This window comes from Hyperolius riggenbachi, chromosome 2 (assembly GCF_040937935.1).
Source record: "Hyperolius riggenbachi isolate aHypRig1 chromosome 2, aHypRig1.pri, whole genome shotgun sequence".
Classification (NCBI taxonomy): domain Eukaryota; kingdom Metazoa; phylum Chordata; class Amphibia; order Anura; family Hyperoliidae; genus Hyperolius; species Hyperolius riggenbachi.
Window position 1 is genome coordinate 89,888,900 of NC_090647.1, and position 26,985 is coordinate 89,915,884.

Sequence of the window (26,985 nt, forward strand, 5' to 3'; positions counted from 1 at the left end):
TACTAACACCTGCTACACTACACTTCCCTTACCCCTGCTGCCCCCACCAACTACACATTACTTCACTAACCCCTACTACAACTACACTACAGTATACTACACTTCCCTCACTAACACCTGCAGCCAACCCAAACTACACTACACTTCACTAAGTAACCCCTCCAGCCAACCCAAACTACACTACACTTCACTAAGTAACCCCTCCAGCCAACCCAAACTACACTACACTTCACTATGTAACCCCTCCAGTCAACCCAAACTACACTACACTTCACTAAGTAACCCCTCCAGCCAACCCAAACTACACTACACTACACCCCTGCTGCATCTCACCTGATCCTGTTGCCGCGATCCTCCCCTCCTCCATCTGCCTGCCATCACCCGAGAGTTGCAGCAGCCTTCATCTGAGGGTCCCATTAGGTGTCATCAGAGGGTCCAGCAATCCCATCCAGTATCCCCGCTCTTTAAGTGTCCAGGTTGCCGGCTCCTCTTCGCTGCAATCATGCTTGTATGCAGCCTCTGCAGTGAAGAGGAGCCGGCGACTTGGACACTTAAAGAGCGGGGATACTGGATGGGATTGCTGGACCCTCTGATGACGTCTGCTGCAACATTGGATGACGGCGGACAGACGAAGGAGGCGAGGATCATGGCGGCAGGATCCGGTAAGTATGTTATGGGGTGAAAATACCGTACCTTTGGAATATGACGCACCCACTTCCCCCCCCCTCCCCCCCCCCCCCCCCCCCCCCCCCCCGTTTTGGGGAAGAAAAAGTGCGTCTTATATTCCGAAAAATACGGTAAATCAAAGAGGCACTTGTAAGTCAGACAAATATAGCATAACATTTATAATGGATTAACCACAAATGTATTTTCTGTGCTCACATTATTATCAATTTTATTCAACCTCTAAGTGACATTCATTGTTAGTAGTAGTACTTAGTACAACATCCTTTTCCAGTTATAACAGCTTTTAAATGTGAAGCATAGCTTGACACAAGTGTCTTGCAGCGATCTACGGGTATCTTAGCCCATTCTTCCTGGGCAAAAGCCTCCAGTTCAGTCACATTCTTAGGCTTGCGCGCTGCAACTGCTTTCTTTAAGTCCCACAAGAGGTTCTCAATCAGATTCAAGTCTGGTGACTGCGATCACCACTCCAAAATGTTCCAGCCTTTAATCAGCAACCATGCTCTAGTGCAGGGTTTCTCAACATTTTATTGTTTAGTACCCCTTTTAAAGCCCTGTCCTCACCAAGTACCCCCTAGCATAGTAAACATTATCACAAGTACCCCTTGAAAAATATATATTTATTCGTAGTACATGATAATTGGTTCTAAACAATTTCCAAGCATTACTATTGCTTTTAATTAGCTAAAATACTAATTTGGCATTGTTTAAATACGTTTTATCATCTTCTAAACCTCTAAATTTGTTATTGTTGGTTAAGTTTTTCAAGCCCGAGTACCCCCTGGAACCATCATAAGTACCCCCTGGGGTACGCGTACCACACGTTGAGAACCTAGGCTCTAGTGGACTTGGAGGTATGCTTGGTATCATTGTCCTGTTGAAAGGTCCAACGTCTCCCAAGCCTCAGGTTTGTGATGGACTGCATCACATTTTCATCCAATATCTCCTGGTACTGAAGAGAATTCATGGTACCTTGCACACGCTGAAGCTTCCCTGTACCTGCAGAAGCAAAACAGCTCCAAAGCATGATCGACCCCCTGCCATGCTTCACAGTAGGCAAGGTGTTCTTTTCTTCATAGGTCTTGTTCTTCCTCCTCCAAACATAGCGTTGATCCATGGGCCCATACAGTCTTAATTTTGTTTCATCAGTCCACAGAACACTATCCCAAAACTTTTGTGGTTTGTCCACATGGCTTTTGGCATACTGCAGTCGACTCTTATTCCTTAGAGACAGCAAGGGGGTGCGCCTTGGAGTTCTGGCATGGAGGCCTTCATTACTCAGTGTGCGCCTTATTGTCTGAGCTGAAACTTCATTACCCGTATCTGACAAATCTTTTTTTAGCTCCTCTAGAAGGAGCTGAGTATCAGTCATTTTAAATCTGCCTAATTGGTGCTTATTATGCTAGATTGCTGCTCGTTAACATCCACAGGTGTTTTCAATACCTGATCAAAAACACTTGAATGAACCTCTGTTCTTAAGAGTGGTAGTCTTTTAAAGGAGTTAAAAGGCAAAATGAGTAAAATGAGGTTTACTCACCTGGGGCTTTCTCCAGCCCCTTGCAGCAGACTGTCCCACGCCGACCGCTCTGCTCCCCGCCGCTGTCCCGGTCTCGCTGCACGGTGCAGAGTCAGACCGCGGGGTCGGCCTTACTGCGCCTGCGCGAGCCGCCGCTGTCGATCATCGCCACGTGGTCCGCGGCAAACTGCGCAGGCAGTTCCCTTTGGTTCCCTTTAAGTCCTTTCAATGTAACATCTAAAGAAAGTGGTAAGACAGCCAAGGAGTCTGCAGCTTTTAAATTTAAAAAAAACAGTTTATAGTCACAGTGCTCATGTATTGGATGAAAAATTCATTTTAAATAGTCCAGTTCTTCATAATGTTAAAATTAACATTGTCACGCATCTTAGCAGTCAACCATAGAAAACAGACTTTTGTAAGTAGCTCAAGAATTGGCATGGAAGATCTTGTCTGATGATTGTTCTTATGCATAAACGACATTTATTCCTTTTTTTTGTTAATTAATGCTAAAGCTTTCCATTTTTATTTCTTGTGCTTGAAGGCAGCTCTCATTTGTCTTTTTAATCATGATTCTTGATACTAATTATTTATTTTTTATTTTTCTTTGGAGCAAACTTTCCACTGCCCCAAACCATACCATCTCATCATGTCTTAATTATTGAAATGAAGTGTTCCAGCAGTTTTTTTTTCTGTGAAAAACAAGGCATACATTTTCAGACAAATTAAAGGAACATTACAGTGAAAAAAGTAAGCGGTTACATTTTGACAGAATTGCCAGTTAGGAAATACTTTAAAAAAAAAAAAGAGAGAGAGAACCCTCAGAATCCCCCATGAGGAGATGGACTAGTCCAAAACCTCTTGGTTCTGTCAGATTTAACTGCTTTTTTTTTGCTGTAGTAGTCCTTTAACCGTTAAGCAGCCAGTTTTAGAGGGAGAGGGATAGGAGGCGCCCATAGAGTCAAGAGCTGTTTGGCAAATCTTCTTCTACTCTTAAGTAGTTATAACCAGGGTAGGTAAGAATAAAATTCTCCTACCTTAAAGAAACAGTATCTTAGACGTGGTATCTTAAACACATTTTCTTATGATTTATTTGTTCAAATGAGCACTTGACAACGCGTTTCACGGCGTAAGCTGCTTCCTCAGGTCTATAGCAAGTGCCTGGAGGTGAAATGTGCAGTCCTGGGGGCCATAGTATTAGTGCTACTAATGCTAATGCACAGTTAGGAGAGTGTTATTCTTACCTACCCTGGTTATAACTACTTAGAGTATAAGGAGATTTACCAAACAGCTCTTGACTCTACGGGCGTCTCCTATCCCTCTCCTAACTACGAACCACCCCCACTCTGGGAAGTGCTCTCTTTTTGTAAGGCCTCCAAAAGGAACTTTTTCTGTCGGAGCAGCGACTGAGTCTCTAAGCCACATCCAAACCCCTGACGGAAGCAAAGCCGAGTGAGGATGGTATTTCCCCACGTGCCCAAAGAATGGTTGCAGGATGAGCAACCTATTTTTTGTGAGTATAACAACTACACTATTACGTAGACCTCTTGGTGATCTGACGATATCATACCAGATCGGGCTCCTGGTCCCTATGTGTCTTTTTTTTCTCACAAGATACAGTTTATTTAGAGGCTTGCAAGTTTTCCAGGTCAATTTATTCTATCACATTTTTTTAATTCTTATTTGATACATTTCCTTGCTTCTAATTAGTACTGCTTTAATGTGTATGTATGGTCACTTGTCACTAGGGGGCAGTGTGAGACAATAACAGAGGACTTTGTTTCTATATGTTCTGCCAGTAGAGAGAGATCAAAGCATTCTATGAATGAATTTACAGCCCAACGACTTCTGCCAAATGAGGTCTAAAGCAGTGCACTTATCTCAAACGAGATAACTCTATTGAAGCTGATAATGGGTTAAATATTCATGTGTTGTCCCGTTTGTCTCTAGCTGCAAATATTTGGACCAATGACAATTATGAAAATGCAATATTTTCACTTTCTTAGCCTGCAAAACAAACCCTCTTTGTTAGAAAACTTCCAGATGTGTTTGTGTTCAGATGTTTGTTTGTAAAGATTTCATTCAGAAAATTCCCAGACTTTTCATAATTCTCATGAATCATTGTGTTCCAGATGATAATTTGACAATATGTTCTGTAGTTCTGCCAACCTTTTTGGCAATTCAACACATTATATTGAATTATTGATAATATTTAGTCTCTATTTAATAGGGAAAATATGTATAAAGTCATTCCTCTGCAATGTTGCCCATGAGTTTGATTTTTGTGTCTGATTGAACTTTTCAATTGTACTAAAAATGTATTCAGGCCATTTTGTAATTTACTGTGATCAAAAACTTACATGTGATGGATATGGTACCTAAAAATATGCCAAATTAATTCCAGATTTGCTTGTCAGAAAAGAAAGATTGGCTGCCCGTAGTAAATACTAGCTAACGTGGCTGTTTACAAGCACGTAGCCACAGATCCCACATGGCTTTGCAGCAATGCATATGAAATAAGTCGGTTTACACACGATACAATAAAATCATCCAATTTTACTGCAATCCAATAAAAACTATCAGTTGCCCTGAAAAATTGAAAGCTTTTTTTTTTCCTTAACTAGAGCAAGAAATCCGATCGGGTTACCCTTTTTTTCTTCTTTATAATTCGGTGGCTATTTCTGATCCATTCTTATGAAAATGTAGTGGTGCGGGGTAGATTGTCAATTAATGTACAAGACCCAAGCAATTTTTTGAGGGCCCTTTCACACTGGTGCGGTAAATTTACTGCACCCTACCGCAGGACAATGGAAGTGTATGGAGACTTTCATACTGCCGCTGTACGGCACGATGTGATGGAAGTGTATGGAGACTCATACTGGCGCAGTACGACACGATGTAATGGAAGTGACGTTTTCGCTGTACCCCCAATGCTTGGATAGATCTACGTTCTGCGTCGACTTGCGGTGAAGTGCGGCAGACCGGAAGTAATGTAAGTCTAAGGCGACGCATGTCAATATGAAAACCCAACGCTTTTTTACGTGTCGCGCATGCGCAGAAGCTTGGGTTTTTTCGCTATACGCTTCCGTGCACGGGTTTGCATCGGCCACAGGAAGTGATTGTCACTTCCTGCTTGGCTGGCTGCCAGACTAGGATTGCCATCTACTAACAGGGCTTATGGAGTGATAACTTAGTCAAGCCGCAGCCTATAGCTCCACTTGTGTTCAACGCACGCCACTCCCATGTTTCTTCCACGAAGGAGGAATCTTGAGAGTGACATGGAGCGTATCGGCTATAGGCGGCGGCAAGTTAAGTTTAACCACACCTCTCCCGCAGCAAGTGCTACTCGTATTTTTGTTACGTGCAACCCTACACAAGAGCTCTGTTTTTCTTCAATAGCCTGAAACATGCCATAAGATTGATTAGCGCCCCCCTTCCAAAGTTGCCCTAGACTATAGTAGGGGTTAATTTGAGTTACTCTGATGAACAGTTGACGTTATTTACACTTTACTCGATAATGCACTTTTGAAAATGTATGTAACATTGCATAGCAATATATTGGTCACGTTTCAGGCAAGATAAATCTATTTATTGTGCTGTTATTGTGAGCAGCATTGATTTTTATTTGTTTAGCCTTGTTCTGCAGCAAGCCATATATAGCAGTGCACGCTTGTATGTTTTAGGAGTTGTGTTGAAGTTCAGTGCAAATACTGCAAGATCTCATGAAGGATATTGCATGCTTGGTTATCATCTGATTTCTGTCCTCCTTTGATTCTTCTTTTAGGGAAAACCTGTGAAGAAGGAAGACCTATTCGTGGCTGTGAAAACATGCAAAAAATTTCACAAAGACAGAAGTACGTCTCATTCTTAAATATAGTGTATTGTCTATCGGTGTATATTGCCAAAATGTGCATTCCTGGTTCATTCAGGGTGCACTTTTAGTACTTACCGTAGGCGCACATTTCCAGAGATATGCCACTGGGTTCAGCGTACTCTGAGTCATTTTGTGTGTCTGTGTGAATAAGTCTACAGTGGCTGGATAGTGTACTAGTTAAAGGCTCTGCCTCTGACATAGGAGACCTTGGGTGAGACTCCCTAACACTGCCTACTGAGAGAACCCTGGTGGCTTCAGCTCAGGAGAAAAAAGAGATATAAATGTTCTGTGTCTTGTCTCTTGTATTGTTTAGGTTAACCACTTAAGTACCAGCGGTCTCTGCCCCCTTAAGGACCAAAGACCGTTGGTACAAGAGACGGCGGCATAACGACGAATACCAGCAAATCACCGCCGCAACCGCCGGCTATGCCGGGAACCTCAGCCACCCACTCTGCTGTCTCTATGACGGCAGAGTTCCTGTGAGCCGGTCAGGAGCCAATGAAAGTGCCTGCCTATCAATGTAAGCCAAGGGGAGTTGCTTACGTTGATAGACAGGGTCAGGAGCCAATGAAATGGGCTCCCGACTGGGCCACAGGGCTCTGCTGTTATAGAGAAGGCAGAGCGAGTGAGCTATGGCGGGGAGACAGCAGCAAGATCGTCAGGAGCGGCAAGAATACGCGGTGTCGGTGTGTTGAAATCTATGCCCTGGCAGCCAGATAGCCATCAAAACAGGGCGTATATTTCAATTAGCGCGGTCCTTATCTGATTAATCTAGGGAATGATTTTTGATGAATGTGTTTACTTACAGTACCTGTTGTCAAGCAGACATGGGAGAAGACAGCCATGCACCTTGAGTACTACAGCGACTATGCAGACCCCACAATCCCAACAATAGACTTGGGGATTCCAAATGTTGAAAGAGGTAAGTAGATAAGTCGTGCTTGAAATATTTCCCTATGCTAGTTTTTTGGCTACAAATATAATTTTGCTTTTCATGATCATTTTCCAGCCTCTTCATTGGTGTAGAGATGATCAATGAAATGCTACTTTCCAGACTTTGCTCATTTTCAAGCAGCATGAAGGATGTCAGAATCAGCAGTGAATTGCATTTGATTTCCAAGCTCCATGAAATCTGAAATAAATTTGCACTATCGTCAGAAAATTTGCATCTCACTGACCATACCTAATGTAGAGGCATGAAGATAATGCTGTATATTGGTTAGTTGTTAAAGGCAGTGCTGCTCAACAGGATACCGGATATCCGAATAGACTCGGATATCCGACTTTTTTAGGCCTATCCGATCGGATCCGGATTCCGGATAGCTGGTCCAGTATCCGGATAGCTATCTGCGGATAGTTGGCTGGGCTATACGGATATCCGCGGATAGTACGGATATCCGCGGATATCTGGACCAGTGAAACACTGCATGAGGTCCAGATGTCATGGGAGCCAATCAGAGGGCTCCCAGCAGAAGCACCAGAAACCAATCACAGAGGGGAACCCTGGCCAGCCCCACCTGACCTCATTAAGCCAATCAGAGGCCTCCCAGCCTAAACCCTGGCTCCCAATCACAGAAAGGAACACTGGCCAGCCCCCCTGGTATAATAAGGAGGGCTGCCATGATGAGACAGATCGTCCTGGCTTGCTGAATGCTTCCTGAGAGACATGCTCCTGCTCCATTGCTGGTGCCCTACAAAGGGCTGTACATAGTTATAAACCTAAGCTGTTCAGTGATTAACCCCTTCACTATCACTACAGTATAGTTAAATCATTCATTTGCTTGATTGATGTCATAAATGTGACATTAAGAGTGTGTGCTGCAGTGCTGCTGCAGCTGCCTGCTATGTGATTGTGTGTGTGTTGTACACACACCAGGCCAGGTGCTGCCTGCCTGCCACGAGCAAACACGTGCAAAGTGCCACGTGCAAACACATGCACAGTGCAAACACGTGCAAAGTGCAAACACGTGCAAACTGCAAAAATGTGCAAACACGTGAAAACACGTGCAAAAATGTGCAAACACGTGCAAAGTGCCACTTTGCACATGGCACTTTGAACGTGTTTGCACTTTCCACATTTTTGCACTTTGCACGTGTTTGCACGGGTTTGCACATTTTTGCATGTGTTTGCACGGGTTTGCACATTTTTGCATGTGTTTGCACATTTTTGCATGTTTGCGCGTGTTTGCACATTTTTGCATGTGTTTGCACATTTTTGCATGTGTTTGCACATTTTTGCATGTGTTTGCGCGTGTTTGCACATTTTTGCATGTGTTTGCACGGGTTTGCACTTTGCACATTTTTGCATGTGTTTGCACATTTTTGCATGTTTGCGCGTGTTTGCACATTTTTGCATGTGTTTGCACATTTTTGCATGTGTTTGCACACACATTTTTGCATGTGTTTGCACGTGTTTGCACTTTGCACATTTTTGCATGTGTTTGCACATTTTTGCATGTTTCGCGTGTTTGCACATTTTTGCATGTGTTTGCACATTTTTGCATGTGTTTGCGCGTGTTTGCACAATTTTGCATGTGTTTGCACGTGTTTGCACTTTGCACATTTTTGCACGTGTTTGCACATTTTTGCACGTGTTTGCACATTTTTGCATGTGTTTGCACGTGTTTGCACTTTGCACATTTTTGCACGGGTTTGCACATTTTTGCATGTGTTTGCACGGGTTTGCACATTTTTGCATGTGTTTGCACATTTTTGCATGTTTGCGCGTGTTTGCACATTTTTGCATGTGTTTGCACATTTTTGCATGTGTTTGCACATTTTTGCATGTGTTTGCGCGTGTTTGCACTTTGCACATTTTTGCATGTGTTTGCACATTTTTGCATGTTTGCGCGTGTTTGCACATTTTTGCATGTGTTTGCACATTTGCATGTGTTTGCGCGTGTTTGCATATTTTTGCATGTGTTTGCACGTGTTTGCACTTTGCACATTTTTGCATGTGTTTGCACATTTTTGCATGTTTGCGCGTGTTTGCACATTTTTGCATGTGTTTGCACATTTTTGCATGTGTTTGCGCGTGTTTGCACTTTGCACATTTTTGCATGTTTGCGCGTGTTTGCACATTTTTGCATGTGTTTGCACATTTTTGCATGTGTTTGCGCGTGTTTGCACATTTTTGCATGTGTTTGCACGTGTTTGCACTTTGCACATTTTTGCATGTGTTTGCACATTTTTGCATGTGTTTGCACATTTTTGCATGTGTTTGCGCGTGTTTGCACATTTTTGCATGTGTTTGCACGTGTTTGCACTTTGCACATTTTTGAACGTGTTTGCACATTTTTGCATGTGTTTGCGCGTGTTTGCACAATTTTGCATGTGTTTGCACGTGTTTGCACTTTGCACATTTTTGCACGTGTTTGCACATTTTTGCACGTGTTTGCACATTTTTGCATGTGTTTGCACGTGTTTGCACTTTGCACATTTTTGCACGTGTTTGCACATTTTTGCATGTGTTTGCACGTGTTTGCACTTTGCACATTTTTGCACGTGTTTGCACATTTTTGCACGTGTTTGCACATTTTTGCATGTGTTTGCACGTGTTTGCACTTTGCACATTTTTGCACGTGTTTGCACATTTTTGCATGTGTTTGCACGTGTTTGCACTTTGCACATTTTTGCACGTGTTTGCACATTTTTGCATGTGTTTGCGCGTGTTTGCACAATTTTGCATGTGTTTGCACGTGTTTGCACTTTGCACATTTTTGCACGTGTTTGCACATGTTGGCACTTGGCACTTTGCACATGGCACATGGCACTTTGCCCTTGGCACTTTGCATTTGGCACTTGGCCCTTTGCACTTGACACTTGGCCCTTTGAACTTGGCCCTTTGCATTAGGCACTTGGCCCTTTGCACTTGACACTTGGCCCTTTAAACTTGGCACTTTGCATTAGGCACTTGGCCCTTTGCACTTGACACTTGGCCCTTTAAACTTGGCACTTTGCATTAGGCACTTGGCCCTTTGCACTTGACACTTGGCCCTTTGAACTTGGCCCTTTGCATTTGGCACTTTGCACTTGGCCCTTTGCACTTGACACTTGGCCCTTTGCACTTGGCCCTTTGCACTTGACACTTGGCCCTTTGAACTTGGCCCTTTGCATTTGGCACTTTGCACTTGGCCCTTTGCACTTGACACTTGGCCCTTTGCACTTGGCCCTTTGCACTTGACACTTGGCCCTTTGAACTTGGCCCTTTGCACTTGACACTTGGCCCTTTGCACTTGGCCCTTTGCACTTGACACTTGGCCCTTTGAACTTGGCCCTTTGCATTTGGCACTTTGCACTTGGCCCTTTGACAGCCTTTTTTTGTGGGGGGGGATTTTAAGTCCCCACATCATCAATTAGTGTTCCCCTTTGAAAAAGAATGATGCTACATGCCTAATTGACCCTTACAAACCTTTTTAAAGCAATTTAAAGGCCACTTCCGGTTATCAATCCGGATATCCGAATCCGGTCGGATACTGGGGTCGGATATCCGAATCGGATTCGGATAGGAAAATTTTGAATTCGGATATCCGACCCGGATCGGATAGCAGGGTATCCGGATCCGAATCGGATTCGGATTTTGAAAAGGGGTATCCGAGCAGCACTGGTTAAAGGCATGAGAATGCAGACCAGGGGGACCTTCCAGGGCTCGCACTGATCTAATTAGAGGGATCATCTGATGTTGGGAACATGGGGGGTAGAGATGGGGAAGGTTGCAGGGGGTTTGGAGAGGAGTGGATGCTTGCCGTGCATCATCATGCTGTTTAAACTGCAGGAGAAGCACAGGACAGAGTGTCTTATCTGGGCTAGACCTCTTTGCTTGTAACTAGGCTTTACCCGTACAAAGCAAAGAAAATTAGCATGTGGAAATGTGGGCATGGCTAGATTTCCAATGTACATTTCCCTACCTCTTGTTTCCCCCTATCCCAGTGATCTGCAGACTTGGCTCTCCAGCTGTTAAGGAACTACTAGTCCCAAAATGCATTTGCCTTTATGAATCATGTGGCTGTCAGGCTCCTGCAATGCATAATGGGATTTGTAGTTCCGTAACAGCTGGAGAGCAAAGTTTGCAGATAACTACCCTATCCCCACCTCTTGTTTCCCCCTATTCCTGTAGATTGTAAGATTGCAAGGACAGGGCCCTCTCACCTTTTGTATCTTGGAAAATTTGTAGACACTTTTTTAAATCAATAATAATAAATTTAGCAGTTACAGATTATCCTATTCATAATCTGTAAAATTAGGGTGCAGTGATCATTGCGGCTATAGCGAAGCGCAGGGCGTAATTTGAGTAGTGGAAATGTCAGCGCAGGAAGTTTTTAGCAGAGGAGACGGTACAGATATTGGTGGATATTACAATGGGGTGGGAGGGAATCGGATAGGGTTAGACATCGATAGGGGATGATCGAGGGAAGGTTGAAGTGAGAATAGGAATAAGTTTAGCAATCGTAAAAATACAAATTTTGTAAATCGCTAAAAATTAGGTAATTTTACGATCATAGTACACAGTGCTTATTAGCAGTATACAGGGATAGTCGTAGTCAGCCAACTTCGCTACGCTGGAACTACGCGTAGTTCTAAGCAATTACACTTCGCAATCTACTTTTTCGAAATCAAAACATTCGCTACGTTTGCATTTCGTAGACTATGCATTAAAATACAAAAGCTTCACGTAGTGTATGCGGACACTTATGCCCGTATGCGGAAGAATGTCCGCATTAATCCGCTAAATATGCGCATGCGTGAACTAATATATGCGTACATTCCACCTTCCAATGCGGAATTGTATACATATAGAAGGGCAATAATATTTCTGCGCATGCGCAATTACAAACAATGATCCGTATAGACGTGGTTACCGCACGCGTAGTTGACTTCGCAATACATGCGTCAACTACGCGTAGCGGGCGACGCTTCGAATAGCGGTACTACGACTACATGTAAATACGTAAGCATAGTTTTTAAACTTCGCCTACTAACTACGATGCGTAGTTGCGGACTACGACGCGTAGATTCGCACTGGCGTAGTTTACGAGCAACCCTGGTAGTATATTCATCACATTACCCATTGCCCAATAGTACTATATTGGTAATCTTACCAATATTCTACTAGTGTTTTTTTCCTGGTGACCATATCACAGCTAGATGGAGGAGGTTAGTGTTAGGGAAAGGCGAGGTTAGTGTTGTTTTAAACAACTGATAAAAGTTTTAAGTGTGTTTAGGGGCAATTACGTTCCTTTGAATCAGCATCGCAATTATTGGCATGCCACTGCTGAGAGTTACTTTTGAAATTGGTTCACAGATTAGACCTATTTTACAGATTGTCAGGCATACATGAAAAAAGGTGTCCGAATTTGGGGCGTCCAGAAATAGCTGATAGTAGAATATTGGTAAATTTACTATTCTACTCTTGCATTTCCAATGATGATAGTAAAATATCGGTAATTGATACCGATAAGTTACTACGGCTAAATCTAACCATATTCTCACACTGAACCCTTCCTCTGCTGATGCACAACCTTAAAGAGAAACTCCGACCAAGAATTGAACTTTATCCCAATCAGTAGCTGATACCCCCTTTTACATGAGAAATCTATTTTTCACAAACAGACCATCAGGGGGCGCTGTATGGCTGATATTGTGGTGAAACCCCTCCCACAAGAAACTCTGAGGACCGTGGTACTCCTGGCAGTTTCCTGTCTGTGAACCTTGCTGCATTGTGGGAAATAGCGGTTTACAGCTGTTTCCAACTGCCAAAAAAGCATGCAGCAGCTACATCACCTGCCAACAGTAAAAATGTCACCATGTCATAAATATCAGAATGTAAATTAGGAATTTAAAAGATTTTACAATGGGCAAACACTGACTCGATCTTTTATACATAATTATTGTAAAAATGAAGCACTTTTTTTATTACAATATTTTCACTGGAGTTCCTCTTTAACCTCTCCCCTTGGACACCTAACATTAACCACCCCCTACCCACACCTGACCTTAACTGTCCGCACCCCACGGCTAACCTTAGCCTTCCCCATGGCTAACCTTAAAGAGGAACTCCAGCCTAAACAAACATACGGGCATTGTTACATTAGTTATGTTATTTAAAATCGATAGGTATTATAATCTCTTACCCACTGTTTTAAAAGAACAGACAAATGTTTGTGATTTCTTGGGGGCAGCCATATTTTGCTTTGAAAGGAGGTGACAGGGAGCATGAGTCTTTTCAGGAGAAGATTTTTAGTCTGGAAGTTCACTTTAACCGACTCACAAAGCCACCCCCTGCCGCATTCCTATCCTTAGCTGTCCAGTCCCCTCCACTGCCAAGCCGCCTGAAAAAAAAACACACTAATTTTCAGGTGCCGCCATAGGCAAACTCCTGCTATTTGTAGCAGTATTTTGCATTGTAGGCAGCCAAGGCGCCCAAATCTCCCCATATTGCCATTATTTAATTTTAACTTCCAACAATCTCGAACGCCCAAGTTTTCGGTTGTCAGACTTCCTTATCTTGCTGCCCCTTCCAATTGGACAAAGAAATTTGGCAGAGCTTTGGAGCTCACCACCTGACCAATCTACAGTTCTGGCAGAGTATTAGCTAAGCAGTTCTTGTCCTCAAATATAGGAGAATCAATTGATCTATTCTGATGCAGCACCAAATGTTTTCTGCAAGGGCAGTGTTACTGCTTGATTAATTCCGATATCCATGAGCGATCTGCTTATAGAGATTAGCTGACACAGTTACTTACGAGAGCTTATGTTGTTTCTGCTCTCATTTATTATTCACTTAATACAATGAATAAAGCGAACTTCCTGGAATGTTAATATTGCTCAGGTTAAAAATAAACGTGTAATAGCGTTAAAAAGAACATCAATTCTTTCACAAATTGAATTTTTCTTGCTGCAGCTCTACATTGTATTTCACTTAAGAATCTATCAGCTTAACTCTCTTTTAATTTAATTTCCTTTCACAATACCATTTCATTAATTAGAGATAGCGAGCATGCTTGTAAAGGAGTTGATTGCTCCACTTGCTTGAAAGTGAACCTGTCACAACTAAAATATTATTAAGTATTAACGAATAGCAAGAACGGTTTGCTGCCTGGACCGTGCTTTAATTAGCAATAAATCACCCGCTTTGCCTTTTTGTGTAAGGTTCTCTATTACGCCTTCTGCTACCTTATTAAACACATGTTTAGTTTAACTTTCCAAAATAGCTATGTTTAAACTGTGATAGCCAATGGATTGTTGTTTCATTTTATTATTGCTCTTTATTTTTTATGTACAAAATACAACGTGGTCAGTAGTGGAGGCGCATAAATACACGAGTAGTTCAGCAATAGAGTTGGGCCGAACGGTTCGCCGGCGAACGGTTCCCGGCGAACTTCGGTGGTTCGCGTTCGCCACCCGCAGGCGAACGTTTGCGGAAGTTCGCTTCGCCCAGTTCGCATCAAAAAACAAAATTTTTACCCTCCATTTCACTGTCAGCAGCCATGTTATGGTCAAACACACTGCTTGAGGACCCGCCCACCCTCCCTTCAAGCTAGGTCCTTTATACCATTTGACTCAGTTGTCTGCCTACACTAATTATGGGACAGCTGGTACACACTCTGCTAGAGAGTTTTAATTCCTCCCACCTCCCTCCTCCCTCCTCCCACCTCCCTCCTCCCACCTCCCACCTCCCTCCTCCCACCTCCCACCTCCCTCCTCCCACCTCCCACCTCCCTCCTCCCACCTCCCTCCTCCCACCTCCCTCCTCCCACCTCCCACCTCCCTTCAACCCTTCAACCTATTCCCTCCTCCCTCCTACCGGAGGGAGGAGGGTCTCTTCTGGCAGGGAATTATACTACTTTAAAAGCCAGTATACATCATACCATAGCTGGGAATCGAACCCAGATCTCACTGTGTAGTGGACACGTCACCCTAAGCACTGTACCACTACAGTAGTAAGTGAAGCTAGCCGAAAATGTACCATTAATGCTCAATGCAATAGAACCATTAGGTTGCTTAAAGGAGAACTGTAGTGAGAGGTATATGGAGGCTGCCATATTGATTTCCTTTTAAGCTATACCAGTTGCCTGGCAGCCCTGCTGATCTATTTGGCTGCAGTAATAATAATAATAATAATCCAAACATTTGTATAGCACTTTTCTCCTGTCAGACTCAAAGCGCTCAAGAGCTGCAGCCACAGGGACACGCTCAAGAGGCCACCCTGCAGTGTTAGGGAGTCTTGCCTTGAACTCCTTACTGAATAGGTACTTGACCTAGCCAGGATTCGAACCCTGGTCTCCCATGTCAAAGGCAGAGGCCTTAACCAGTACACTATCCAGCCACTGTAGTGTGAATCCCACCAGAAACAAGCATGCAGCTAATCTTGTCAGATCTTACAAAAATGTCAAACTGTTGTTTGTTCAGGGTCTAGGGCTAAAAGTATTGGAGGCAGAGGATCTGCAGGATAGCCAGGTAACTGGTATTGCTTAAAAGGAAATCAATATGGTAGCCTCCATATACCTTTCACTACAGTTCTCCTTTAAAGGGAACCTTAACTGAGAGTGATATGGCTGTTTCCTGTAAACAATACCAGTTGCCTGGCAGTCCAGCTGATCTTTGTGACTGCAATAGTGGCTGAATCACACCCTGAAACAAGCATGCAGCTAATCCAGTCTGACTTCAGTCAGAGCACCTGATCTGCATGCTTGTTCAGGGGCTGTGGCTAAAAGTATTAGAGACACAGGATCAGCAGGCGATTCAGGCAACTGGTATTATTTTAAAAGGAAAAATCCATATCCTTCTCCGTTTAGGTTCCCTTTAAGGATTTGTAGCATAAAAGCCAACTCACATTGGCTGGGATTTGAACCTGGGTCTCAATGTATGGTGGACAAGCACACTATCCACTATACCAACTGAAGCTGGCCTGAAATTGCTGGCCTGAACCAGCAATTTCAGGCCAGCAATTTCAGGCCAGCAATTTCAGGCCAGCAATTTCAGGCCAGCAATTTCAGGCCAGCAAGAGGAGGGAGGAGGGAGGTGGGAGGTGGGAGATTAAAATCTTCCTAGCAGAGTGTGTAGCAGCTGTCCCATAACTAATTAGTGTAGATAGGCAAATGGTATAAAGGACCTTGCTTGGAGGAGGGAGGGGGGGTGGGTCCTCCAGCAGAGATGTGTATTTCACTCAATTAGGTGTGGCTCCAGGTATTAGAGCTTTTGAAACATGTTTTCTATCATTTTTCCAGCTGATAGAAACTTTTAAACTTTGAAAGTTCGCCTCCCCATTGAAGTCTATTGCGGTTCGCGAACTTTTTCGCGAACCGAACCTTTTGCGAAAGTTCGCGAACAGGGTTCGCGAACTTAAAATCGGAGGTTCGGCCCAACTCTATTCAGCAAACAGTACAATCGGAATATGAAGCAACATAAGTCCTCCAACGACCTTTGCCTAACTGCCCTGCGCATTTCCCACTCCCATGTGCACTTGCAGGATTTCTCAAGAGCCGCCCCCACCCTCTGGAACTACCTTCAACTGCCCATCAGACTTGCTCCCTCCAAACCCATCTCTTCAAGATGGCCTACTACCCCCTACCCCACAGTAACACTCTACTGAATACTTAATCTACAGCCCAACCTAGTGTTTCCATCATCCCTGCCCCTAAATTGTAAGCCTTTGGCATGGTCCTCCCTTCCCTAGTGTATTCTACATGATCATGTGCTCCTTTCCTATGACCGCCACATACTTGTATTTCCTGGCCAACCTACCCAACCCCAAAATCTCATCATGTTTTTGTACCCGGTTTGCCTTAATAACTTTGTCCTATGTTGTATAAGCTTGTTATGTCTGTCATCCTTTTTACCATTGTATGTATTTATTGTCCAGGGCTGCATAATATATTGGCACTTTATAAATAGAATAAATAATATTAAGTACAAAATACATACATAGTTGATGTGTGGTTTAAAACATAACTGATGCAGGTATATGTTCACTTGTTTAAGTACGGCATAAACAGAAAACAGTAGGGGGAGGACCTTGCAACCACGCAATCTAGAATACAGTCTACAGTGTAGTGCGGTGGAAGCACTAGTCGAGGAGATGGAGCGGCTAGTGGATATGGCAAGGGCAATTTATAAGCTTGTGTTAAGAGATTTGTTTTAAGGAGTTGAAGAGCTGGGGTTGAGATGAGAGGGAACGGGGTCCAGAGTGCAGATATTGAGAAGTGGTTTAAGCCATGTACACACCTCCAATTTTGATTGGCCAATGATTGACAAGTTTGCCACCTCTGTGTAGTATGAGAGCTAATCTACGCAATCTGTTTATAGTATTCAAAATCTGTTTGCTCTCATACTACAAGGAAGTTGGCCATTCATACACCAATCAAATTTGGATGTGTGTATGCTTCCTTAAAGATTAGTGAAGAAAGGCACTGCTATGTTAAGGTACTACAGGCTGGAAATTGCAGTTATGCACAGCGGTATCTTACTGATAGCAATAGCCCTGTATGCAGTGAAGGCTGAGAAGTACAGAGCGTATAAACAGCAGGGCCTTACTGAGAGCAGTAGCCCTGTTTGCAGTCCTGGGTGTAGCGGGAGTTAACGATCCCCATGGCAACATTTTGATTTGCTTCCGAAGTCTAAAGACTGTACCAATAAAAGTCCATGTCTGGCAGAAAAAAATGAAATATTATGAAATATACATACAATGTTAAGTATCTTTTTGCCTAATAAATTACTAAATTTCATTAAGATTTTCCAAATATCGCAACTGTGCCTTGTCCAATGCTGCACATTTCTGATATACTGAATTAATGGCTACTGTGTTTAGTACTGTTGTGCTGGTGTATTGTAAAGCATGATTGGAGCTGAGTATCTTGAGAGCAGTGGGTGGTGCCTTATCAGCCAGAGCTCAAAAACATGTCTACACATGAGACCAGTGTACTATAAGCAGCAGCCTAATGGTGCCCATACACTCGTCAGACTGGCAGCAGATAGATAAGAAATGCATCTGATGATCTATCTGATGTGTTTTTAGAACATTTTTTACTAGGATAAAATTCCAATAGATTTCAGTTTGAAATCTATTGAAATTCGATCTGATGGAATTTTTTAGCCATCAGATTTCCATTAAGGCCAATGCAAAATGATAAGCAATCTCATCAGATCGACCTAAATTTTCCACCCTGCCAGATCGATGGAAATCCATCGAAATCGGCCATCGATCGGTCGATTGGCAAACCGATTTGCGATCGATCGATCTGTATCGATCGGTCGGCCAGAAAATCGGCTGAGTGTATGGGCCCCTTAAAGCTACAGCAACATTCCCACACGGAAGAAGATGCTGGGGCTACTTGATGAATACACCCATAATGCCCCCTAATAATTGGTATCCTTTGAATTTAGAGAGGGGGACTGTTGTCATGTGACTATATCAGTAATCAATTAGAATAGGTATATGGCTGCTTTATTACAGCTGAAATGTAGTCTGGTAGTTCAAATAAAATTACTGGGGATCAATGGATAATCCAGGGGTTTATGAACAAGGTAAAGACCATTATTCAATTCATTTTTTCTTCTAAATTTTCCCCTAGAAGATCATTTTTCATTTTCTGTTTAAAATCGCTTTCTGAAATTGAAAAGGAAAACAAAAACTAAAAAGTAGGTGAAAAAGTACTGGCAATTATTCAGGTTTAAAAGGCATTTTATTGATGAGGTGTAAAATATCACCTAGGGGAAAACTTGAAAAAGTGAATTACAGAGGCCAAGGTCTTCACAGTGGAGACATAGACCACAATAAGAAGTCCAACAGTGGTTTTAACAGCTTTCCACAGTAACACAATGTAAATTATTTTTTTCTTTTAGAATTAGGCCTCAGGCCTCCTGGATTGCTGTGGGATAAATAGAATGCTAACTCAAACAATCAAAAAAGTGTGCATGAATAAGGCAAACTCTTTTGTATGGTATTAAATGTGAACATTTTAAAAATTTAAATCTTGAAAAGGTGAGTATTCAAGCCAGAGCTGGTCGGAAAATGCGGAAAAGTGGTCTTCCCAACATTTTATATGCATCTCACAAGAACTATGCATTTTGCTTATTTTCTAGTTGCATTTGATGGATGTCTTTTTTTTTTTTTTAATTTTTTTTTTAAACAAACTAATTGGGTAAGGCCCGGTTCACAATGGCATTAAAAAAGTCCGTTTGCAGAACTGATCCTAACTGATGCGAATGGATCAAATGTTAACCTATCTGTTCACATTTGTTCATTCACACGGATCCCTTTCGCACGATCCGCTGAAGAGAACGCAAGTTTCCTGCTGCACCTGACTTTTTGGGACCACCGAGCCCAGCGGAACAGATACGGAAGCTGAAGCGATGCATTGGGGGTAATGAGAAAACAGAACGTTTCTTCACGCTAGTAAAGAAACTGATTGTTCTAAGGGGCAAAATCCACTTTGGGGTCGGGGGGGGGTTATGTGGGGAAACTAAACGAAAATGGAGTAGCAACGGAGGGTAATCAGTTTGCCACTGTAGTGCAAGTGTGAACCAGGCCTTAGTGACCAATTTTTGAAAATGAATGCTTTGACAAGGTTGTAAATTTCCTGCAATGGGTTTATAAAGAGTAAAGCACATGTGTTGCTATCTGCGCTTTTTACACTGTGCTTTTTGCAATTCGATTATTGATTTCAGGACCACGTCCATAACACTTTATAAGGTGCCCCTGTAGTTTAATATCAACCTTTTTTTCCCCTACAGGGCACTGTGGAAAGACTTTTGCTATTTTGGAGAGATTTTTAAAGTCAAAAATTTCAAAGGCACGCTGGTTGGTCATTGTGGATGATGATACTCTGATCAGGTATGTGGCTAGTTTAATCCTTCTTTTTCATATTTGAAAGGTACATTGTTTGCGTTTCTCTGTAGACTCAATCAATCAGACCCGCAGAAGGATTTTCTTTTCTTTATGTACTCAACTGTTCTCTTTTGACAATAACAGAGTTTGAGGACGCAAGAATTTGGAATGAATCCATGCTCCATTTGAGTTTCACACCAGGGTGTATCACTGACCTATTTTATTTTGAAATGATTTTTTGTATTTTTATCGTTTATTTTGTATTTGAACATCCATACACAATGCACAGTTATTTTCCCCTAGGGTTTAATGGGCTGTATGTTCAACACCATCTGAGTTCCATTCAGCCTTGTTCACAGAAAGCGTTTTAAATGCCGCATGGGCTTGACTTCTCACATAGATCAATTTTGATGATGGAGTGTTCTATTTTTTATTTTATTTTTTTACACAGCTCAACAATCGCATTTCAAGTAAAACAAACTTTAAAAAAATATATATATAAAAAAAAAACTGTATTCAAAGTAAAAGTTGTTAAAACAGATTTAACCACTTAGGACTATCTGGACAGATATATCCGTCCAGATAGCCTGCACTGCTGCTGGTGCGACGCCGCGTGCGCTCCGCCGCCTTACGCTGCCCCTGAGATCAATGAATGGGAATACATCTTTTCTATGTTACATTTTAAGCTCCCAAAGATTAAAAATATAATAGAATTAAGGTTAGAAAAGTACGGTAATATTGAAATTAAATTGATCAGGAACAACTTACTTATATTCTATACTTATTTCACTTTTTCACCTACCGTATATACTCGCATATAAGCCGACCCGCATATAAGCCGACCCCCCAACTTTTCCCTGAAAAAAACAGGGAAAAATGATTGACCCCCATATAAGCCGGGGGTAGGAAATGCTGGATTGGTGCAGCCCCCCAGTGTGTCCCAGTATAGCTAGTATAGTGCCCAGTATAGGTAGGTAGTGTCCAGTATAGCTAGTAAAGTGCCCAGTATTGCCAGTATAGTGCCCAGTATAGCCAGTATAGCGCCCAGTATGGGTAGGTAGTGCCTCAGTTTAGCTAGTATAGTGCCCAGTTTAGCTAGTATAGTGCCCCAGTATGGCTAGTAAAGTGCCCAGTTTAGTTAGTATAGTGCCAAGTTTAGCCAGTATAGTGCCCAGTTTAGCTAGTATAGTGCCCAGTTTAGCCAGTATAGTGCCCAGTTTAGCCAGTATAGTGCCCAGTTTAGCTAGTATAGTGCCCAGTTTAGCTAGTATAGTGCCCAGTTTAGCCAGTATAGTGCCCAGTTTAGCTAGTAAAGTGCCCAGTTTAGCCAGTATAGTGCCCAGTTTAGCTAGTATAGTGCCCAGTTTAGCCAGTATAGTGCCCAGTTTAGCCAGTATAGTGCCCAGTTTAGCCAGTATAGTGCCCAGTTTAGCTAGTATAGTGCCCAGTTTAGCTAGTATAGTGCCCAGTTTAGCCAGTATAGTGCCCAGTTTAGCCAGTATAGTGCCCAGTTTAGTGCCCAGCATAGGTAGGTAGTGCTCCGCCCCCCGCCCCCCGCTGCTGCTATTACCTGTTTAGGAAGCGGCCGCTTCCTAATCCGCGTTCCTCTTCTTAAGTTTCTTCTCAGAGTATCACAGCAGCGCGCCCGGCGCTGCTGCTGTGACGATGTAGAGTGCAGGAAAGAGCGCGGCTCCCTATAGCGGCGATCTGTATCGCCGTTGCCAAGGGAACCGCTCTTTCCTGCCCCCTGCATCGTCACAGCAGCAGCGCCGGGCGCGCTGCTGTGATACTCTGAGAAGACACTTAAGAAGAGGAACGCGGATTAGGAAGCGGCCGCTGCCTAAACAGGTATTAGCAGCGGCGGCCGGGGGGGAGCGGGGAGGGGGGAGCGGGGCGCGGACCACCCACCCACCCACCCACCACTAGACCACCAGGGAAGACTCGCATACAAGCCGACCCCCCAACTTTTGACCCCCATTTTGGGGGTCAAAAATTCGGCTTGTATGCGAGTATATACGGTATGTGATATTTTAACAACTTGTAAATAAAATAACTTTTACACCACCAGCAAACAAATACTCAAAATAAGGTTTACAGTAGTTTTCCACCTATTTTTTTGGTACTTTTTCCATTGCAAAGTGCTAAAAAGTTATTTTAAATCAAAGATGAAAAAATATCTCCTAGGAGAAAACTCAGGAGAAAAACTGAATTGCATATGGCCCTGAATGTCTTCTACTGGCACCCGAATCATCTAAACCTTGCCATGTCTACTGCTGGCACAATCACGAAGTTAATTTTTTTTAACCTAATGTTTATAACCATTTTTAAGCTCACAAAGCGCAAAAATATAATAGAATTAAGGTTAGAAAATTGCAGTAATATTGAAATGAAATTAATCAGGAACAACTTACTTATAGTATATACTTATAAAATGTAAGTATATAATATAAGTACGTTGTTCCTGATTAATTTCATTTCAATATTACCATTCTTTTCTAACCTTAATTCTATTATATGTTTGCTCTTAAAGGGGCACTACAACTAAAAACTGTAAAATTTAAAATATGTGCAAACATATACAAATAAGAAGTACATTTTTTCCAGAGTAAAATGAGCCATAAATTACTTTTCTCCTATGTTGCTGTCACTTACAGTAGGTAGTAGAAATCTTACAGAAGTGACAGGTTTTGGACTAGCCCGTCTCTTTACAGGGGATTCTAAGGGATATATTTATTTTCAAAAGCATTTAGTGACTGGCAGTTGCTCTGTCCAACTGCCAAAAAACTGTGTAGGGAGCAGGGAAGCTGGCCAGCATCATTGTTTAAATCCTTTTTTCGGGAATATCTTTATAAAGAATAAAAGCCTTGCTGAAAATCCCCTATGAAGAGATGGACTAGTCCAAAACCTGACTCTTCTGTCAGATTTCTACTGCCTACTGTAAGTGACAGCAACATAGGAGAAAAGTAATTTATGGCTCATTTTACTCTGGAAGAAACATACTTCTTACTTGTATATGTTTGCACATATTTTAAATTTTACAGTTTTCCGCTTTAGTGCCCCTTTAAAAATGGTTATAAACATTAGGTTAAAAAAAATTAACTTAGTGATTGTGTCAGCAGTAGACATGGCAAGGTTTAGATGATTCGGGTGTCAGTAGAAGACATCTGGGCACATATGCAATTCAGTTTTTCTCCTGAGTTTTCTCTTAGGAGATATTTTTTCATTTAAAATAACTTTCTAGCACTTTGCAATGGAAAAAGTACCAAAAAAATAGGTGGAAAACTACTGTAATCCTTATTTTGAGTATTTGTTTGCTTGCTGGTGGTGTAAATTTGAATTGTATTTACAAGTTGTTAAAATATCACGTAGGTGAAAAAGTGAATTGCATATGGCCCTCAGTCTTCTAGGAGACCTACCCTGTTTAGTATGTGATGATGTTCAGACCCAAATGCCTCAGTTTTATGCTATAACAGTTTGTGCTCGTCCCATTTTCTGTAGGACCTAGGCTTCAGGTATAACTATTCCTCAGAAATTAGTTATAGATAGCAGATTGTTCAAGATTCCGCAAAAATTCTTAGGGTGCCCATACATCAGTCGATTTTGCATCAGTCATTCAAAAGATCGATTTTATTGAGCAATCAACTACAATGTAGCTAATCAAAAGATAACTGGCGGTCCACACACTACAATTCTTTCCATCATTTCAGAAAGTGTCAGCAGCAGGGTCTGATGAGGGCAGATCGTAGTAGTGGTCAGCTTTCTCATGGCTAATTTACAAACTATTGACTGCTACTGCTTTTTGGAACTTCACAAAAGTCAATGAGGCCATTTAATTGCATTTTTAATCAGTAGCTGATTACGTTATTTTTTGTCTAGGGTATCCTCATCAATGCATTAGCCTCAAAAGGAGAAAAGGCATTTGAATACCGAACTTCTGAGTGGTTACTTTCCCATCCTTTAGTTTTTTATCCAAACTGTATAAGTCCTTACAAATGACATGAAAGACAGCATTGTAACTGAGGATTTGAAAGTTATGCATTACCTTCAATGACGAGTACTAAGCTTGAAGGCTCAGGAAGTAAACATTAAAGAGGCGCTGTAACCAAGGATTGAACTTTATTCCAATCAGTAGCTGATACCTCCTTTATCACTAGAAATCTTTACCTTTTCTGGAAGGGCCTGTTTCCACTACACGCAGATTGGATGCAGAATGGATGCAGAAAAACTGACTCCAATGAATGCCTATGGGAAAAATCTCGTTTAGTGGAAACAGGCCCATAGGCTTGCATTGGATCAGTTTTTCTGCATCCAATCTGCGTGTAGTGGAAACAGGCCCAAAGAGATCATCAGGGGGGTCTGTATGGCTAATATTGTGGTAAAAACCCCTCCCACAGTGTGACAGCTTCCCATCTTTGAACCTTGTTGCATTGTGGGCAATAACAGCTGTTTCCAACTGCCAAGAAAGCAGTATCTCCCTCTGTGCATATGAATATCTATAAAAAAAAAAAATGAAAACAAACCTTTTAGTCTATCGCATTGTTAGTGGGTGTGGTTATAGATAATGGCAGTTGGTGCTGTCTAGTTCTTTTTATGTCTACCAGTAGTAAAGATGATTACATGCAGGCTCATTGTGTATCAAACAATATGAACAATGTCAATAATTTCTTGATCTCTCTTCTATTTATCTAATTTCTCACTTTGCAATGTACCAATTTATTTTTTTCCCCTTTTTCGCTAAAGTTCCTCTTTAACATTTCAATCGCATTACTGCTGTATATGCACATGCAGTTGTCAGAGATCCATTGCCACACAAGATTTCTGTAGAGATCCTGAATCTTAACCGTATATGTAGCAGATAATATACAGTATGTCGGCCTATAATGCTGTCCATGGTACTGGAACCTGTCATGGCTCTGAATTCTCTGATATACAGTGATTTGACATACAGGACATCAGCTGATAAAAATGACTTACGGGATATACTTACCAGTATATCTGTGATGCAAGCAGCACAGACTCTTTACCAGTTAAAGAGACACTGAAGCGAAAAAAAATGATGATATTATGATTTGTATGCGTAGCACAGCTAAGAAATAAAACATTAAGATCAGATACATCAGTCTAATTGTTTCCAGTACAGGAAGAGTTGAGAAACTCCAGTTGTTATCTCTATGCAAACAAGCCATTAAGCTCTCTGACTAAGTTAGTCGTGGAGAGGGCTGTTATCTGACTTTTATTATCTCAACTGTAAGTGAACTGTTTACTTTTTCTCTGCCAGAGGAGAGGTCATTACTTCACAGACTGCTCTGAAAGACTCATTTTGAATGCTGAGTGTTGTGTAATCTGCACATATTATAGAATGATGCAATGTTAGAAAAAACACTATATACCTGAAAATAAAAGTATGAGAATATTTTCTTTGCTGCTAATCTTCTAGTAATTATTCATAGTACACAACCAATTCACTATATCATATTTTTTTTTTCGCTTCAGTGTCTCTTTAATACAAATCATAAAAAATAACCAGAAACATTTACTTTTTCTGAGTCCAGAAGTCAACTCTTTCTACATTGAAGAGCTGTTTCCAGAAGGTTTCAGGAATGTATACAAGGAACATATGAGCAATGTACAATGGTCTCGTATGCGTCACTACATCTATAAGTAAATGTTTTCTGGAAGATGGGTTATTTGTCTGCACTAAAATATAAACTTTTATTCACACTCAACATACAACATTTGACAAAAAGGCATAAAAAACACTTGTTAAAGTGGATCCAAGAAAACTTTTACACATTGTATAGTTGTGTTCTTTTCCTATAGTTTATAGGGCATTCCTCAAGCCAAATACTTTTGTTTTTGTTTTAATACTGTAATTCCCTATAAACTAACCAAGCCATGCCCACAGGTTTTCAGAGAGCCAAGGCACTTATAGACAGTAGCAAGGGCTCATGGGAGCTCAGTCTGGGCAGGAGGAAGGGGAGGTATTACTAGCCAGAGGTTTCAGTGGCAGAGGGAGGAGGAGGGGGGAGTAGATTTTTTTTGCTCAAGATACAGATAAGCCTGCCTCTGAGTAATGTTTACAAACAACATGGCTGCTGTCATTGTCTCACAGGAAGAAATAATCATATTCTATTAAAGCTGTTTGCAGCTAGATTTGCTGTGTAAACTATCTAAACTTTAGATAAGATATATAGACAAGCTACTTGTTATAGTTAGTTTTTCATCTCGGATCCGCTTTAACTTGCAGCTTATGGACACTGAGATAACTGAATTATATATAACACTATATATAATTCGTAATAATCCAAGCCCTCGTATGCACCGGAATAACCTAACATACGCTATACCAAAGTCTCATATGCCAGTAGCATGCAGCTGGAGGATGATTATCTTCATTGCCCTTGGGAGACCAGAAGGATAATTTGATTAAGTTAATTTATCTATTAAATTGTCTTGCCATCATTGTATGCGGAGAACAGTAATTCTTGGCTTGGTTAACATGTAAGGCAGGTGTTCTCTGTGATACTCACTGTGGGGAACTTACTGGCTCTGAGAAGGGATGGGTATTGTTTGGCATAGAATTATTATTTATATAGCACCAACACCTTCCCCAGTACTGTACAGAGTAAATTGTCTTGTCACTTAAAGAGAAACTCCGACCAAGAATTGAACTTTATCCCAATCAGTAGCTGATACCCCATTTACATGAGAAATCTTTAGCTTTACACAAACGGATCATCCGCAGGCTCTGTATGGCTGATATTGTGGTAAAACCCCTCCCACAGGAATCTCTGAGGACCATGGTCTAGGCAGTTTCCTGTCTGTGAACCTCATTGCATTGTGGGAAATAGCTGTTTACAGCTGTTTCCAACTGCCAAAAAAGCAAGCAGCAGCTACTTCCAGTGACATCACCTGCCAGCAGTAAAAATGTCACCATGTGATAAATGTCAGAATGTAAATTAGAGAGAGGAAATATTTTACAATGGGCAAACACTGACTAAAGCATGTATTCATAATTCTTGTAAACATTAAGCACTTTTTTATTACATTATTTTCACTGTAGTTCCCCTTTAACCTCTTGACGACCAG

At 41.8% G+C, this 26,985-nt stretch overlaps 1 protein-coding gene across 2 annotated transcripts in view; it reads left to right on the forward strand.

The window, feature by feature from the left end:
- The window catches only part of B3GLCT (beta 3-glucosyltransferase), a 632,866-nt gene that overhangs the window by 568,352 nt on the left and 37,529 nt on the right, over nucleotides 1–26,985 (forward strand). For both annotated transcript variants that reach the window (XM_068267036.1, XM_068267037.1), the window contains 3 exons: nucleotides 5,982–6,051; nucleotides 6,880–6,993; nucleotides 19,803–19,902. In XM_068267036.1, coding sequence (XP_068123137.1) covers nucleotides 5,982–6,051; nucleotides 6,880–6,993; nucleotides 19,803–19,902 — 284 coding nt within the window. The remainder of the gene's footprint in view (nucleotides 1–5,981; nucleotides 6,052–6,879; nucleotides 6,994–19,802; nucleotides 19,903–26,985) is intronic.